The sequence below is a fragment of the Ascochyta rabiei genome, chromosome 7 (assembly GCF_004011695.2).
Source record: "Ascochyta rabiei chromosome 7, complete sequence".
Classification (NCBI taxonomy): domain Eukaryota; kingdom Fungi; phylum Ascomycota; class Dothideomycetes; order Pleosporales; family Didymellaceae; genus Ascochyta; species Ascochyta rabiei.
In genome coordinates, this window is record NC_082411.1 from 978,500 (window position 1) to 992,663 (window position 14,164).

At 49.6% G+C, this 14,164-nt stretch overlaps 7 protein-coding genes across 7 annotated transcripts, besides 3 other annotated features; 3 read left to right on the forward strand and 4 right to left on the reverse strand.

Annotated features, from left to right (window-relative positions):
* Positions 1-599: 599 nt before the first annotated feature.
* Positions 600-2,745: a mobile genetic element.
* Positions 1,250-1,281: a tandem repeat.
* Positions 2,746-3,010: 265 nt separating the features above from the next.
* Positions 3,011-3,502, reverse strand: EKO05_0004901 (uncharacterized protein; the record flags this gene model as incomplete). Its single annotated transcript, XM_038945683.2, has 1 exon — positions 3,011-3,502. One exon carries the CDS (start codon positions 3,500-3,502, stop codon positions 3,011-3,013), a length of 492 nt encoding a protein of 163 aa, XP_038799444.2.
* A 1,139-nt stretch (positions 3,503-4,641) lies between these two features.
* Positions 4,642-6,933, forward strand: EKO05_0004902 (uncharacterized protein; the record flags this gene model as incomplete). The annotated part of the gene is made up of 1 exon (XM_038945684.1): positions 4,642-6,933. The coding sequence occupies one exon, from the start codon at positions 4,642-4,644 to the stop codon at positions 6,931-6,933; it is 2,292 nt and encodes a 763-aa protein (XP_038799445.1).
* Positions 6,934-7,165: 232 nt separating this feature from the next.
* On the forward strand, positions 7,166-7,363 carry EKO05_0004903 (uncharacterized protein; the record flags this gene model as incomplete). Its single annotated transcript, XM_059636486.1, has 1 exon — positions 7,166-7,363. The coding sequence occupies one exon, from the start codon at positions 7,166-7,168 to the stop codon at positions 7,361-7,363; it is 198 nt and encodes a 65-aa protein (XP_059492469.1).
* A 230-nt stretch (positions 7,364-7,593) lies between these two features.
* Positions 7,594-8,073, forward strand: EKO05_0004904 (uncharacterized protein; the record flags this gene model as incomplete). The annotated part of the gene is made up of 1 exon (XM_038939152.2): positions 7,594-8,073. The coding sequence occupies one exon, from the start codon at positions 7,594-7,596 to the stop codon at positions 8,071-8,073; it is 480 nt and encodes a 159-aa protein (XP_038799446.2).
* A 51-nt stretch (positions 8,074-8,124) lies between these two features.
* Positions 8,125-8,248: a tandem repeat.
* A 332-nt stretch (positions 8,249-8,580) lies between these two features.
* Positions 8,581-10,006, reverse strand: EKO05_0004905 (uncharacterized protein; the record flags this gene model as incomplete). Its single annotated transcript, XM_038939523.1, has 3 exons — positions 8,581-9,490; positions 9,541-9,853; positions 9,928-10,006. 3 exons carry the CDS (start codon positions 10,004-10,006, stop codon positions 8,581-8,583), a joined length of 1,302 nt encoding a protein of 433 aa, XP_038799447.1.
* An 807-nt stretch (positions 10,007-10,813) lies between these two features.
* Positions 10,814-11,411, reverse strand: EKO05_0004906 (uncharacterized protein; the record flags this gene model as incomplete). Its single annotated transcript, XM_038939265.1, has 2 exons — positions 10,814-10,842; positions 10,892-11,411. The coding sequence occupies 2 exons, from the start codon at positions 11,409-11,411 to the stop codon at positions 10,814-10,816; spliced, it is 549 nt and encodes a 182-aa protein (XP_038799448.1).
* A 393-nt stretch (positions 11,412-11,804) lies between these two features.
* Positions 11,805-13,936, reverse strand: EKO05_0004907 (uncharacterized protein; the record flags this gene model as incomplete). The annotated part of the gene is made up of 4 exons (XM_038939408.1): positions 11,805-12,513; positions 12,562-13,080; positions 13,133-13,345; positions 13,398-13,936. The coding sequence occupies 4 exons, from the start codon at positions 13,934-13,936 to the stop codon at positions 11,805-11,807; spliced, it is 1,980 nt and encodes a 659-aa protein (XP_038799449.1).
* Positions 13,937-14,164: the final 228 nt, after the last annotated feature.

Sequence of the window (14,164 nt, forward strand, 5' to 3'; positions counted from 1 at the left end):
ATAGTATAGAGACGTAGCTACAGGTGTACAGTTGCTATTTTTAGTCTAGCGTAGTTAATAACTGTAAAGGAGGCCTATCCTGTAACGCCTCTGTGCTTAGAAACGTGTTCTATAGGCTTTATCTGCCTTTATGCGTGTTAATATTAAAAAAAAACGCAATAATTACGTTGTAGCGTAGTAGGGGAGGAGGTAGTAATACTGTTAAGGCCTTGCGTTAGGCGTGGTGTTGAGTTTCAACAATAGTAGCCCGTGCGGCCCCCCCCCTATCCCCCCATCGTCAACACTAAGGTTAGCCGTACTACAACTGTATTATAGCTTTATGTATAGCTACAGTACGTATACGGCTACAGCTCATATAATTGCCGTTACTTACTATATTTACGGCCGTAACCCGTAACCGTTACGGGCCGTACTACGTACGGTTGGACACGCTGCATACTGAGACTTGCTACTACGCCAAGCAAAGTTTTGGTCGCCGGCTGGCGAGATAGGTTTGAGGTCCAGCCTCGGCCTTGAGGTTGGGATTGTTGTTTTTTCGAATAGTGTTGACGTTGTATGGGAGACAAGAGCAGAGGAGCGTGCAAACAGTGGCGAAGTTATACCGTGTCCGTGCGCGTGATGCCTGGATTCGCGTAACGCCCCACTAACCGCCTTAACACTTATACAGAGATAAGGTTATACAGCCACCTATAATAGCTATTATTATAAGATTTTATAGTAAAGTAGTAAAGTAATGCTTATAATTAATTTAGCCTATTTATATTTACTTAGAAGTGTAATATTGCAGCTGCTGCAGGTAGTAATAGTTAGGGCAGCTAGAGGCGGCAATAGGGGACCACGTCCACTAATATTATCCCTAAGAGCACGTTTTTAACACTTTTTTAGCTAGGTTGCTTATAAAGCTTTCTTCTTACCTCTTTAAAGTAATTATATAGCTTTTATAGTATTAAGCTCTTATTATTAATACTACTTTTTAGCCTTCTGTTTAGCCTTCTAATTTGCTGTATTAGCCTTCTTCTTCTTATGCCTCTTCTTAGCCGCCTCTCTTACTACACACCTCTCCTCCTTCTCCTTCTCCTTAACTAGCTTCTTAGCAGCTGCTACTTCCTTATTAGTTGCTTTTCTAAGTACTTCCTCCTTCTCTTCTTACTTTCTTATCCTTTTACAGAAGCGTACTTCTTTAATCTTTCTTAGTAACTAGAAAACAGTACTACTATAGTACTCCTTTTACTACTGTAAATCTAAGGCTTTATTCTTCTTCTTATACTTCTTCTACTTCTTAAGTGTCTTTTTAAGGCTATCTATCTTATATTAGAAGAGTAAGGCCTTAACTAAGATATAGTAGATTAATTGTCTTATCTTTTTAGCGTTATAACTACTCTTATCTCTAGTAACCCTCTGTAATAATGTCTCTATTTTAAGCTAGTCTTTGTTACTATAAATAGAAGATAATATAGTATCTAAATCTAAGCTCTCTAAGCTCTCTAGTAGTGTTTTAGCAAAGTAATTAAGGATAATGTTAGAATTAAGTAGATAGATACCTGTTACGTTAAAGGACTTAAGTATTAGCTTTTTAGTAAAGCTAGAGATCTACGCCTAATAGAAGAGCTAAAAGAAGTCTGCTCTCTTAATATTTATGTAGTTTTAAAACTTATAGATCTCTGTTATAACAGCTTTTAAGTATACTGTTAATAGAGGCTTAAACAGCACTATATTAAGTAGCTAGAGCGTCTAGGTTAAGTAAGGAGGTAACACAGCTAGGAGTATCTTGTTATTATTATAGTAGTTAATAAAGTCTATTGTTACGTAGGATCTATAGCTATCTAGTATTAATAACTTCTACTTCCTCTAAGCTTTCTCCTTAGTATAGCAATTAAATACCTGCTCCAGCCACGTAAGCCTAATCTTATTATTTAACTATCCTAAGAGAGATAAGGTAACTATTACTAAGTGTACCCCTAGCTTAATTTTAGCTACCTAGTCTAATTTAATATTGCTCTTCTTAGACGTGTAGATAAGCCTAGGTAGTAATACTAATCTATTAGCACACACACACGCTACAAGCGTCTACTAATTCTAGTTACTATCTTAAATAGATACTTTAACCTCTCCCTTTATCTATATATATTTACTAAACATATATTTTATTCTAGTAGTCTATCTAATTATAAAGCCCTTCTTATCTATATTATATATGTAGTAAGGCTTAATTAAGTATTTAGTAATCTTAAGCTGTAGTAGGTTAAAATAGAGCTTATATTTATTGTAGGAATTAGTGTTATAACGCTAGTAATCTATCCTAGTTAAGTAATGTAAGATAAGATAGATAGAGTACTTATTAATAAAACACGTCACCCAGCTTTTAGAGACTAGTTTTTAGGCTAGTAGTAACGCAAAATTCTGTATTATCTCTTATATAGGAGGTAAGTAACAGCTAGTAAGCAATTCTATATACTTTACTAGCTCTATCTCTTATTATAGGTTAAGTTATTGTTATTTAATAATCTTAGTTATGTGTAATGCCTAAAGGCCTTAGTGTCTCTAAGCTAATGTTAATCTATTAATACTAAACCTAGCTGCAACTTTGTTATACAAGAAATCCTCTCCTAGTTTTAAGGATTTAATTACTTCTATTACTAATTAAATTAGATCTATATTAGTTGTGTTGTGACGCGTTAAAGATTGGTGTATTTGGTGTTGGTGGGGCGTCACGCGAATCCGGGCATCACGCGCACGGACACGGTAGTGCCCACATTTTCCTTCACTTCGGTCTTAGCTCCAATGTATCAATATATTCACTGACCCACGGAGGTTATTCATCGCAAGCCCTAGGCTCTGGTATTATCTAGGTGCCTAATCTATGCTCTCTAGAGTTCCATCAAGGCTGCCTGAGGCTACATCTAGATGAGGAGAGCTTTCATCTGAATCCGAACATACTGAGAATCAAGAGAAGCCTTCTGTAACAATGCTCAACTTACCCGTTCGATAACATCCACCATATGCAGGTTGCTCAGACCTCAGTAATATCCACAACGCCGACGCCCCCAGACAAACCGTCGCCGTCTCCGTCTGTTGTGGCAGAAACATTCACGTCCTCCGAGCCATTTGCTTCGAGGTTGTCGCCCCGTTCGTTGACACTGTTCGATCCAACTTCCTTACTGGCGCCGCTTGCCCCTGTCATACCGGTGTCGTCCCTCGCATAGCCATTGTCGCCGCTTATACCAGGCACTCTGCCGAGATACGGCACGTTGTTCTGTCGTCTAGCAAAGCTCGCTTGTACTGTTGTCAAGATATCCGATTCCAAGCCGATCGCCGTTGCATAGCCTGTCAGGAACCCTACCCTTTGATAGCTTGCGTTACGATCGCTGCCGAGTAGGCTAAGAAGGCCATCTGGAGCGCTTATCTCCCCCCGCGTTATGTCACCATAGATGTTGTCGCGGGTCTTAGCGTCCCGGTTTTTGTTTTCGAGTAGACGGTTGATGATTACCTTGAGCATGTTCATCGCAATCTAAGCAATCTCGTCAGTGTTACTCGTGAACAAGAAACATATCCTCACATCATCGGACTTGGAACGAATGAACTCGCCGAAGGATAAAGCGCCTTGAGGCGGTTGCTATATGCAGGTCAACACTAGGACAAGCGCTCGGCTTGGGGATGGACCATACCTCTGGGGCCGCATCAGCCCTTTGCTGATTTTTGATAAAAGAAATTTTGTTATACCTTAGACAACGTGGATGCCCTCACCAGCTAGCGTACTTCTAAGCCCAGTGTAAGGTAACGTATATTATCGGGCGCGTCACGTAATAAGGTGGAGAGGTGATTGTTAGGCACGCAAAGAAGGAAAGAGGTGGGTGCAAAGAATTTGGAGTTTAACAGGGATCTCACTGTCGCCTGTTGTTCTATGCAACCCTTGATGGTAACTGCTTCGTCGTTCAAGATCGTACCTTCATCGTCAACAGTCACGGCAAGTGTTTCCTGCAGTAATGCAATAAAATAATATCTTCACACCCACTCCACAGTGATTTATTGTTCGCTGATGAGGCCGAAATCGTGGCATTTACTTTTGTGTTCCCGCCCGCAGAGTGATGGGTTTTGAGAATCCAAATGCGGCAAAAATGTGGGGATTTCAGGCACGCATGCATGGTTAGATGGGGGGGTTTGACACCAAAACCGACAGACAGCAGCATCAAGATCGAAGCACCAGCAAAAAAGGATGTCGCACATTATACATGGCGGTACCGTGAATCGAACACGGGCTGGCGCGGATCTGGATCGGAACACTAGGTGTTCGCCAGCCACAACGCGACGTCATACCACTAGCTGGAGAGTTGTTAGACGCTGCGAGGGCGATGGTTGGATGAGTGAAACTTACACCATACCACCTCAGTGATGTTTGATAGCAAGTCTTGAGACAATATATATTATAATCTTATTTTTTTGTTAGCACTGAAATTGAGCCTCGCAAAATTGCTCACTCGCAAGACCCTTGTGGCAGAGCAATTGTGGTGGGGTAATTACGCAACCATCGCGGGGCTAAAAAGTCTGTGCGCGCTGTATTGTGAGGTGAGAAGGACCACTGGTTGTTGCACTATCGTTCGCTGAAATCTCGCGTAGCGCTCCAAAACCTGCAGGACCGACACCATGTCACGTCGCCAATCGCGCAACAAACAACCAACATCGTACCGCGTTGAAGATGAGTACTCTTTTCTTGATGAAGACGTAGAGCCTGGACCATCCCGATCGCGAAGGTCTATCGTCCAGGAAGATGAGGAAGATGGAGACGATTTTATGCCTGATGCTCATGCAGAAGACGAGCCCGAGGACGACTTTGAGGATGACCTCGTAGAGGAGGAAGAATCGGAAGAGGAACCAGCTGCAGACGAGGAAGCTTTGGTTCGAGGTTCGTCTATCATCGATGTTGATGATAACGACGGCACGCCCTCACGAACGTCTTCCAGCAAAAGGAAGGGCAAGCGTCCCGAGAATGTCCTGCCCCAGGCCCCAGCACCCAGAGCAATCGCTCCGGTACAGGTGCCTCACAGCTTTACCAGAAGTGGTGGGAGGAAGGTAAATATGGATGACGACAAGATGCGTTCTCGAGGTGTCGCAGACTTCAGCAAACAAGGAGGACAAGAAGTACGATTGAAGGATCTCTTTGGTCCCGCTCTCACAGATCTCAGGCCTATTCTCAGGACTAGGGACACATGGAGACTGCAAGAGACACTACCCATCCGTGGATCTGGTCTGATGAGAAGCTACTTTGAAAGCACAGAGGCAAGGACAAAAGACGAAAAGCTAGTGCAAACATGGTATGCCAAACATGGACGGGCAAACTTCGTGAGAGGTCAGAAGACTTCCCTCCTGAGTCAAGAGCAGGGCTCTGCGTACATGCTTAACAACGGCGCTGATTCGATCAACGTCCTCATGGGCCCCCCCACCGACCCTCAACTACACCCACTCGAAAAGAACTCATTCGTCAACATCGCAGATCCCTTTGAAAACAAAGCGGAAAGACGTGGCTCGCTGTTGAATCTAGGCTCGCGCATCCAGGACGCTCAGTGGATGACCAATGAAGACGGTGGCACACAATACCTCGCTGTTGCTGTTGAGCAAAGAGACATGACGACTCAGCAACCGCTACCAATGGGGCAATCAACCGCACCTGCATTTTCAGCCACAAAACCATTCGCTGCTTCGGTCCAGATATGGGCTTTCGAATCTACGAAGACATGCGCATTGGATCCCTCGAAGAAGCCCCGGCTTGCTCTAGTGATATGTACGGACTGGGGCGCTCCAAAACAGCTCAGATGGTCTCCTATCAAGCCACACGACCGAGACTTACCATTGGATGATGCTAGGACAGATCAGATAGTCGACGTTGGGATTCTTGCAGGCATATGGTCTGACGGACGCGTTAGGGTGCTCAACATCGAAATCCCCAAGACCGATGCGGAAAACACTGAGACTACTTTCTTGCAAATTTCACAGGCAGCTTTCGACACCGCGATACCACAGACTGTTCCAACATGCTTGCAATGGCTCTCTGGCTCGACTCTCGCAGTTGGAACCTCTGCGGGCACCTTAGCCATATGGACGCTGACTCGTCCGGGAACTCTTTCAACCACTGGAGTAGATGGCGCTAGCCCTAGACCTTGGTTCTACAAGCAGATTGGAGACACATACGTCTTGACACTTCTGTCCGGCTGGCCTTCACAGCCCCACTTTCTCTCAGCAAGTACAGCGGATGGCTTTGCTCGGCTCTATGATATACGGTCTCCGGACGCAGACAACGTCGTCTCGGTACGTGGACGAGTGCTGGTCGTCACTCAGGCATGGCATGAGCATACACAGTCGTTCATCATGCCGGATGAACACTACATACTCAAGCATAACTCAATCCGACGCTTTTACCACAACATCTACAGTGCACGAGCCGAAAGTAGCATCGTGCGCGTGGCAGCGAGTCCGGTACATCCAGGTGTTCTAATCGGAGGTGCCAATGGAACAGTGTTTGCTACCAACCCTGTCGGGCGAGTAGTCAACACGAAGGTCGTCCCGTGGCAGCAGAATTGGTTTGTGCATGAATGGAGGCCACCGGTGGAGAATATGGTTGCCCTACCTGACCTGGACGTCCAGATGCAGGACGAAGAGGTTACGGAAGTTCCAAACTCGAACTCGTCGAAGGTACCGACATCGGTGCTGTCTGAGCCCATGGTACGCATTACGGAAGGCTACAGAGCCACGCAGCCAGGTATCCAGTATTCGACAGCATCGAAGAAGAAGCCAGAGAACGAGAACAGCACGTTGATCACAATCTACGAGGAGCAGTCGTCCATCAGTGCGCTGTCATGGAATCCCAATCTCAGGTTTGGAACCTGGGCAGTAGCAGGTATGAACAGCGGGCTACTACGTGTAGAAGACATTGGTGTCTAGCCAGAATGGTCGACAACAATCAAGCGGGCTGCTTGGATTTGTTCCTTTGTAGGTTCACAGACAAAGACATTATTTACCCTTTCTCAAAGGCCGTGTCGTTTGGATTATTGCCACATCTCCTTTTATCAGATTCACAATGTTGGGGACCTGTAAGCTACGGATCAATCTTAAGTACTAATTGATGCAACCTGAACGCATATGAATCCAGAAGCAAAGCATATTATCCTTCAAAATGGGTGTCGAGAAGTTTCCCGCCAGGCTGCATGACTTACCCACATTCACCTACTCCAAAGCAATTCCCAACGCCATAGACCGTCATACGCGCCACGGTAAGCCCAATTCTACGTTCCACAAAGCGACCGCCATTTATGAGGGCAAGAAGATCTTCCCCCGCCGCATCACCCAGAACCTGATCGACCTGGCGCGCTGAAAAAAAAAGCGGACGCATCCGCCGGTCTAGCATCCATCCAGCACATCTCCGCTGCCCCTGCGACATGCTCACATCAGTGCTATACAGGAAAGAATGCCCCCCCCCCCCCCCAAGAGACAAGAGTGCCGCGAAGAGAAGCACATCAGCGAAATCTGCAACCGCTCGCCTAGGAGCCTCGTTCAGGCGCTGTGTGTATATCCTGCAACGTCAGCGCGAACACGGCAAAACAAATGTGCAACTGCACAACGACGTCGAGGGATGACACCAACATACCAGACTGGCAAGCGCAGAACATCGACCTGCGATGGGTGAGCGACCACCTAGGTATCGGGGCCTACGCGCTGAATACATTCAAGAAGGACACTGTGCTCGGTGAGTATCTTGGAGAGCTTGTGCCGGGTTACTTCCTCCCTGTAGAGGGGTCTGGTGGAGATAGATACTCGTACAATGTCACGAATGCGGAGGACAAAACGGTGGCGTTTGTTGACGCGTTGAGGATGGGGAATTGGACTAGGTTCGTCAACCAGTCTAGTGACCCAAATGCGGCGTGTGACACGCAGAGGGTTGGTAGGGAGTTGAAGCATGTCGTTATGGCCACGAAGCACATCAAGAAAGGTGAGCAGGTAACACTTGATTATGAAAAGTATTACTGGGACATGCTGAATGAACGTCGTGTGTGGTGTGGGTGTAGTGCAAGAGAATGTAAATAAAACGAGACTGCAATCACACTGGAGGGTCCGTCGGACAAGGGCAGAAAGGCTAAGAAGAAGAAGAAGAAGAAGAAGAAGAAGAAGAAGAAGAAGAAGAAGAAGAAGAAGAAGAAGAAGAAGAAGAAGAAGAAGAAGAAGAAGAAGAAGAAGAAGAAGAAGAAGAAGAAGAAGAAGAGGGTATGAAACTAGGCCGGTACGGTCACAGCATCTTATCTCACAATTTCATAGAATATGCAAGTGTTTATTAGACTTTTTTATTGCTAATATCAACCAAACTACACACGAACGCCAAACCTCCAGCCAGTTTTAGGGACCAGGGTTAAAGAAAAAAGATCTGGAATACCTACTTGAGGTCAAGGGAGTATCATCGTAAAGCTAATCTTACAGGATCAGAACTTGGTCCGCTTTTTACCGTCAACACTGTAGTCGTAATCGTGTCGTAAAACGTTTGGTAGCCGTCAAGGCTAAACGATATTTGCCGGAGTCGATCAGATCAGGGCGAGTTATTTACAACTCGTCCTTAGCAGCCGAAGAGGCCTTGGATGCCTTGGCGCTGGCAGAGCTGGCAGAGGCACCAGCGGCATCGTATCCAGACTGAGCAGACTTGGATGCAGCAGAGGCAGCGCTCTGAGCAGACTTGGACGCATCAGCGGAAGCGGAAGCAACCGACTTGGAGATTGACGACGAAGACGACGAAGCAGCCTTAGCAGCGGCGCCGGTGGCAGACTTGACCTGGCCTTTGGCGGAGCTAGCGGAAGCGGTAGCGACCTTGGAGGCAGAGCTGGCCGAGGCAGCAGCAGCGTCAGTGGCAATGCCGAACTGGTTCTTGATCAGGTTGGTGTAGTAAGCAAAGCCATCGGTAGCCTGGGCTGCGGCGCTGTTCGCGTTGGAAGTAGCAGCGCCGTAGGCAGAGGCAGCAGTAGCAGAGGCAGAGTCGCCATACAGACGAGCACGGTGCTTGCGGGCAAGAGCAATCAACTCGTTACGCTTGGAGCCCTGAGGAACCTTGATGCCGTTCTTGTCGGCCCACTCCTTGATCTGAGAGTCCGACCACGAGTCGAGAAGAGCATCGCTCAAGCTCTGCTGGGCGGCGGCGGCGGAAGAAGAGACCTGGGCGTAAGCACCCTTGGCGTTCTGACTGGCAAGACGAGACTGGCGACGGAGGCTGGCAATGAGAGAGTCGCGGGTGGAGGGCTGGGGAACATTGTAGCCGCGCTCATCGAACCACGACTTGAGGTCAGAGTCGGACCAGGAAGCGTAGATCCAGTCACCGGGGTAGTTGGCAGTCTCCTTGGCCTTGTCGGCAGCAGACTGGTAGTTCTCACGAACGCTCTTCAGAAGAGAATCGCGCTGGCGGGGCTGGGGAACGGGAATGCCGTTCTTGTCGGCAAAGGCCTTGAGCTGAGAGTCGGTCCAGCTGCGAGGTATTAGCAAACGTAGTGCAAGTGACAGAGGTGCGTTGCTTACGAGTCAAAAACCCAGTCCTTAACGCTACTGTACGCCTGGTTGGCAGAGTCCTCGGTCTCGTACCAGTACGCCTTGACCTGCTCGGCGAGGCTCTTTGCGTCGTTCTCGGTGCCCTTCTTCGCCTGCTGACCGCGAGCAGTCAGGTAGTTGGTGAGAGACTTGGCGTCCCAGCTTGTGTAGGGGTTGACGACCTTGTCGTTCCAGTTGTCGGCAACAGCCTTTTGCAGGTTCTTACGGTCTGAAGGGCCGGGGTGGGGGACATTGTTGTCCGACAGCCAGCGCTCAAGTTCCGTCTCGTGCCACTTGTCGTAGACTGCTTAACGGTGTCAGTATTGGCGCGGGGGTCTGATACATGGCAGCATCAGAGGAGACTCTCAGAGTACGCACCAGACTTGCCGAACCAGCTGTTTGCTGTGGCCTGAGCAGCCAACGTCACCACCAGGGTAGAAGCAAGGGAGAACCTCATGTTGTGCGGTCAATCGCTTGTGGTAGTAACGATGAGTGGGTTGATGAAGGGTTGCTGTGACAGGGTTGATAGCGGTGAAAGATAGGGTACGGTGGTGAGAGGGCGTGGCAGCTTTATGAGGGGAGCACAAATGGCTGGCGAGCAGAGCAGCGGTGACGTACGTTAGCTGTCACCCTCTAGTGCGCAAACAGGGTCAGGTCTCGCCTGCTGCCAGCCTGCAGCCAATGAAAATGCATCACCGTCCTGTCACAGATGCGGACATCGCGTTTTTCTTGTGCATAATTGTGGAATCGCTTTCACGAGCCAGACCCAGCTCGCACCCTGCTAGTGGAGCACAGGATGATGATCCGCGACCTGACATCAATCTCCACAGCCACCGAGGAGCAGTGACGCTGCTGTCCCGTCTCTCTTTCTCCTTTGAGGCCTTCTTTGCGGACAGGCAACGTGTTGTTATGGCATTTCGAGATTCACCATCATGATCACGCTTTGTGGGGAAAGCCACTGACGTCAGCTTTGATCCGTGCTTAAGCTTTCGTCTGTCCAGAATGCACCATGGCTAATGCGAGGCGCGTGTTACACCAAAGAACAAGATGTTTGAGCGGCACGGCTCTGTTCGATTTCTGGCACTTTGTGGCTGCACGTTATGGCCAAGGTAGCTTGCGAGCACTTTTCGCTGTGTCACTGTGTCATGGTATGATGATTGAGTCTTTATTCATGATTTGTTCCCATCCAGACACCTGCTGTGCATGTTCGTAATCGTACAGAGCCATTGACCATGTAGGTCTTCAGTTCAATAATCAACCCTCCTCACGGCTCGCTGTCCCGTCCGCCCTGGCCTGTTTCAAGTTAGCCAGCGGCTTCCAAATGTTGCGCAGCGTAGCTTACCAGCCCAGAACCTTTTTGGCACTTTGTCCTTTTCCGCTTCCTCATTGCTGACCTGCTCATGTGCCTTCTCAGCCCTCTGATCCATCTCCTTGTTGTGCTGCTTCACCTCCTCGCTGTCCGTTGCAGGGGGGTTTGCATTGAGGATTTTGGGCTGGGCTCCGTTGACTGACTTACCGTCGCCTCCACCGGTCTTTGATGCACCATCGTTTGACTGGCTCTGCTCCGATGGCTTTGATGCGGACTGGGATGACGAAGAGCCCTTTGGTGAAGAGCCAGAATCCTCGTTCGGTGACGAAGACGACTGACCCTTGGCGACCTCTGGTGGTGGCGGGCCAGGGTGCTCGACGTTCTCGCTGAGGTTCTGGCCCTGTTGCTGCGGCTTCTCGCCAGCTGGGTTGCCATCACCCGAGCCGTAGTCCTGTGTTGCGAAACGAACCTGCGGCCGTGCGAAGAATGTTGGGCGGACAGCCGCCGGGCGAGCTGCTGAGCGCAGGAGAGATGCTGGTCGCAGGAAAGGCATGATGTCAAATATGGTTGATGCAATTGGGATGTCGGAAAAGGGAAGAAGTCTGGTGGAAGTTTGGAGCTCAAAGCTGAAGGTCGAGCTCCAGGACGTGGTTGGTCTCCATGAACCATGGGTGACATCATCAGTGCATGTAGGTGCGTGCACGAACCGCCAACGTCACTTACATTTCACAAATGGACATTGTCTCTGTCGATCTTGCGTGCTCGTGAATGTTCAACAGATTACCTAAGATGATGAATGAAGGGTATCGCGCAGGCTCAAACCCAAGCCAAACCAAAGTCTATCCCAAGCAGTCCAGCAATATGTCCAAAATGCTCCGTATGCACCTTCGCTAATAGATAGAGCGATCAAAATATACAAAGCGGAAGTATGGTCAAGCACATATGTTCAATCAATGCCAATCATCGTTCCATCACATCTCCAATCATCCACTTCAACACCTTCTGCCTGTGTGTTAGTAGCTTCAGGGTCCACCTTGACATGGCTGAGCCAGGTGCCGACTCTGTTGGCACCTCGCTTGGTTCCATCCAAGCACAAGCCAGCCATAGCCGATGAAGGTGCCTCAGCTGTCGCATGTCGAGACGCTGGAGCCGGTGCTGGAGCTTCGCGCACCACGCGGCGGCTTGTAAAGTAGGATTGGCGAGGAGCAGGTACTTGGACCGGTCTATGTGCAGCAGAGGTGATAACGGGGCGGACTTGGTAGGAATCGTTCATGTGGTGGCCACCGGTGTTGCCGAGACCGTAGACTTCGACGTTTGCGATATCGCCGCGATTAAGGCTTGATGCTGCGATGTTGGGAAGGTGTGAGTGACGCTGAGACTGTAAGTGAGCAGCCAAAGCTCCGTCCGCACGGTCTCGTGGACGATCGCGTTCGCTGTGATGTCGAGTACGGCTAGTCCGTGTGCTAGATCGACGTGCGAGAGGAGGAGAAGGCTCCTCGGCGAGTTCGATGACTTCTACGCCTTCGTGCCTGCTGTGAGGTACGCGCATACCGTCAAGGCGGTCCTCATCGGGGATGTGCGCGTAGTCGAACCATGGACAGTTGCATGTCTTCCAAGGCAACGCGCAAACCATACAGAACTGAGCGGTGCAACGGCTGCGTAACGTTAGTTGAGATACAACATATGCGTAGGATAGCACTGACCAAGTCATGTGATTGCATCCTTCTTTCAGCTCAACGACGGCTCTACAATTGTAGCACCTCTGCCAGCCTTTCTCCTTGGCCATTTGCACCAGGCGGTTAGTCTCTTCATCCTTTGGGCAGTCCTTCCTGGTGTGATACTTGCTGTTGCACAGGACACATACTTTGGTGCTGCATTGACCACAACGGGCATATTTTCTTCCTGAAGTCAAGTCGACACGGATCTTGCTCGGCTTGATCCATTCGCCACAGCCTTTCGCAGGACAGTAGAGCCTGTTCGCAGCCGTGTATTCTTCATACTTCTGGTTCCATAGTCTCTTGAACTTATCGTCGAATAGACGCTCGGCGTATTTCAGTGGGATATGCTCTTTGGTACAGCATCGCGGGGGCATGTGCTGAGGGTCCTGGACGGATAGAGTAAACTGACGCTTCAGGCACGAGTGACACATGCGATGACCGCAGGCCAGCTTTGCTGTCTTGTTAATGGGCAGATCATCATTCATGCAGACAAGGCAATCAACCCTTGTACATAGTCAGCCACGATTCGTACGGCGGTGCAGCGTGTGTTTCTTACCTTTGAACTTCCTTGATAGGCGGTGATTTTGGTCCTGCTCTAAAGAATGTGGAGAAAATGCCTCCAGAGTTTCTGCGACTAGGCTGCTCTCTAGTAGAGTACGATCTCAGCACAGGGGCAGCAACAGGAACAGCAGATAGCTTGACGGCACTGGGACGTCGATCAGATCTTGCCGGCATGTATCTGCTGCTTGGCTCCCGCGCAGAGACGCTCCTAGTGACAGTGAGCTGCTGCTGCCTGTTGGTGATGCAAGGGACAAGCCTACCTGCTGAGTTTTGGTTCTTCGACCCGGCGCGAGGAGCCGGAGCCGGACCGCGGTGTGTAGGCAGTCCGACTTGAGGACCCGCCTTCGTCGCTTCTCTTACGCCCTGAAGATCTTCTGACCTCGTTCGACTTTGGCCGGCCATACACATAGTCGTCGTCCCTGTCGACTTCGATCACCTCCTTCTTCTTCTTTGATTTGCGCGTGCCATCTCTCCTCAACTCTCGATGGCTGCTGCGGGGTTCCTTGACGCTCTCCACCCTGATATCCTGTGCCATACGATCCTGGTCGCGATACCGGTCGCTCCCAGGCCTTGCGTAGTAGCTCGCCCGCCGCGCCCTCAAGTCAGCGAGATCGACCTCTGCCTCGTGCCTTGCCTCCTCTGCTCGGCGACGTTCTCTGCGTTCTCGCTTTGCGGCGTACTCGTCGTCGTCGTAGTCGCGACTTCTATGACGGCGGTGATGCCTGCTCTCTCGGTCGTCTCGCAGATGTTCATCGGCGTATTGGTATCGTGTGCCTGCCTCATCGCGATTCCTGGCCATCCCCGGCAACGTGCAGGGTTATATCGCGTACCCGGGCGTGCCAGCCTACGAAGTCACAGGTTCTGGCAGACCTCAGGCAGGCGTGCAGGTGGACGTGCAGCAGAGGGGTTGGGTGGAGGATGTCTGTGGGTGTGATTGATGAGCAGCCACCTGCAGGCAGGTCGTGCATCACACGGTCTGCACACTCCAACCAGCGACCGCCGCGTTGGGCGGTGAAGCGCGAAAGAG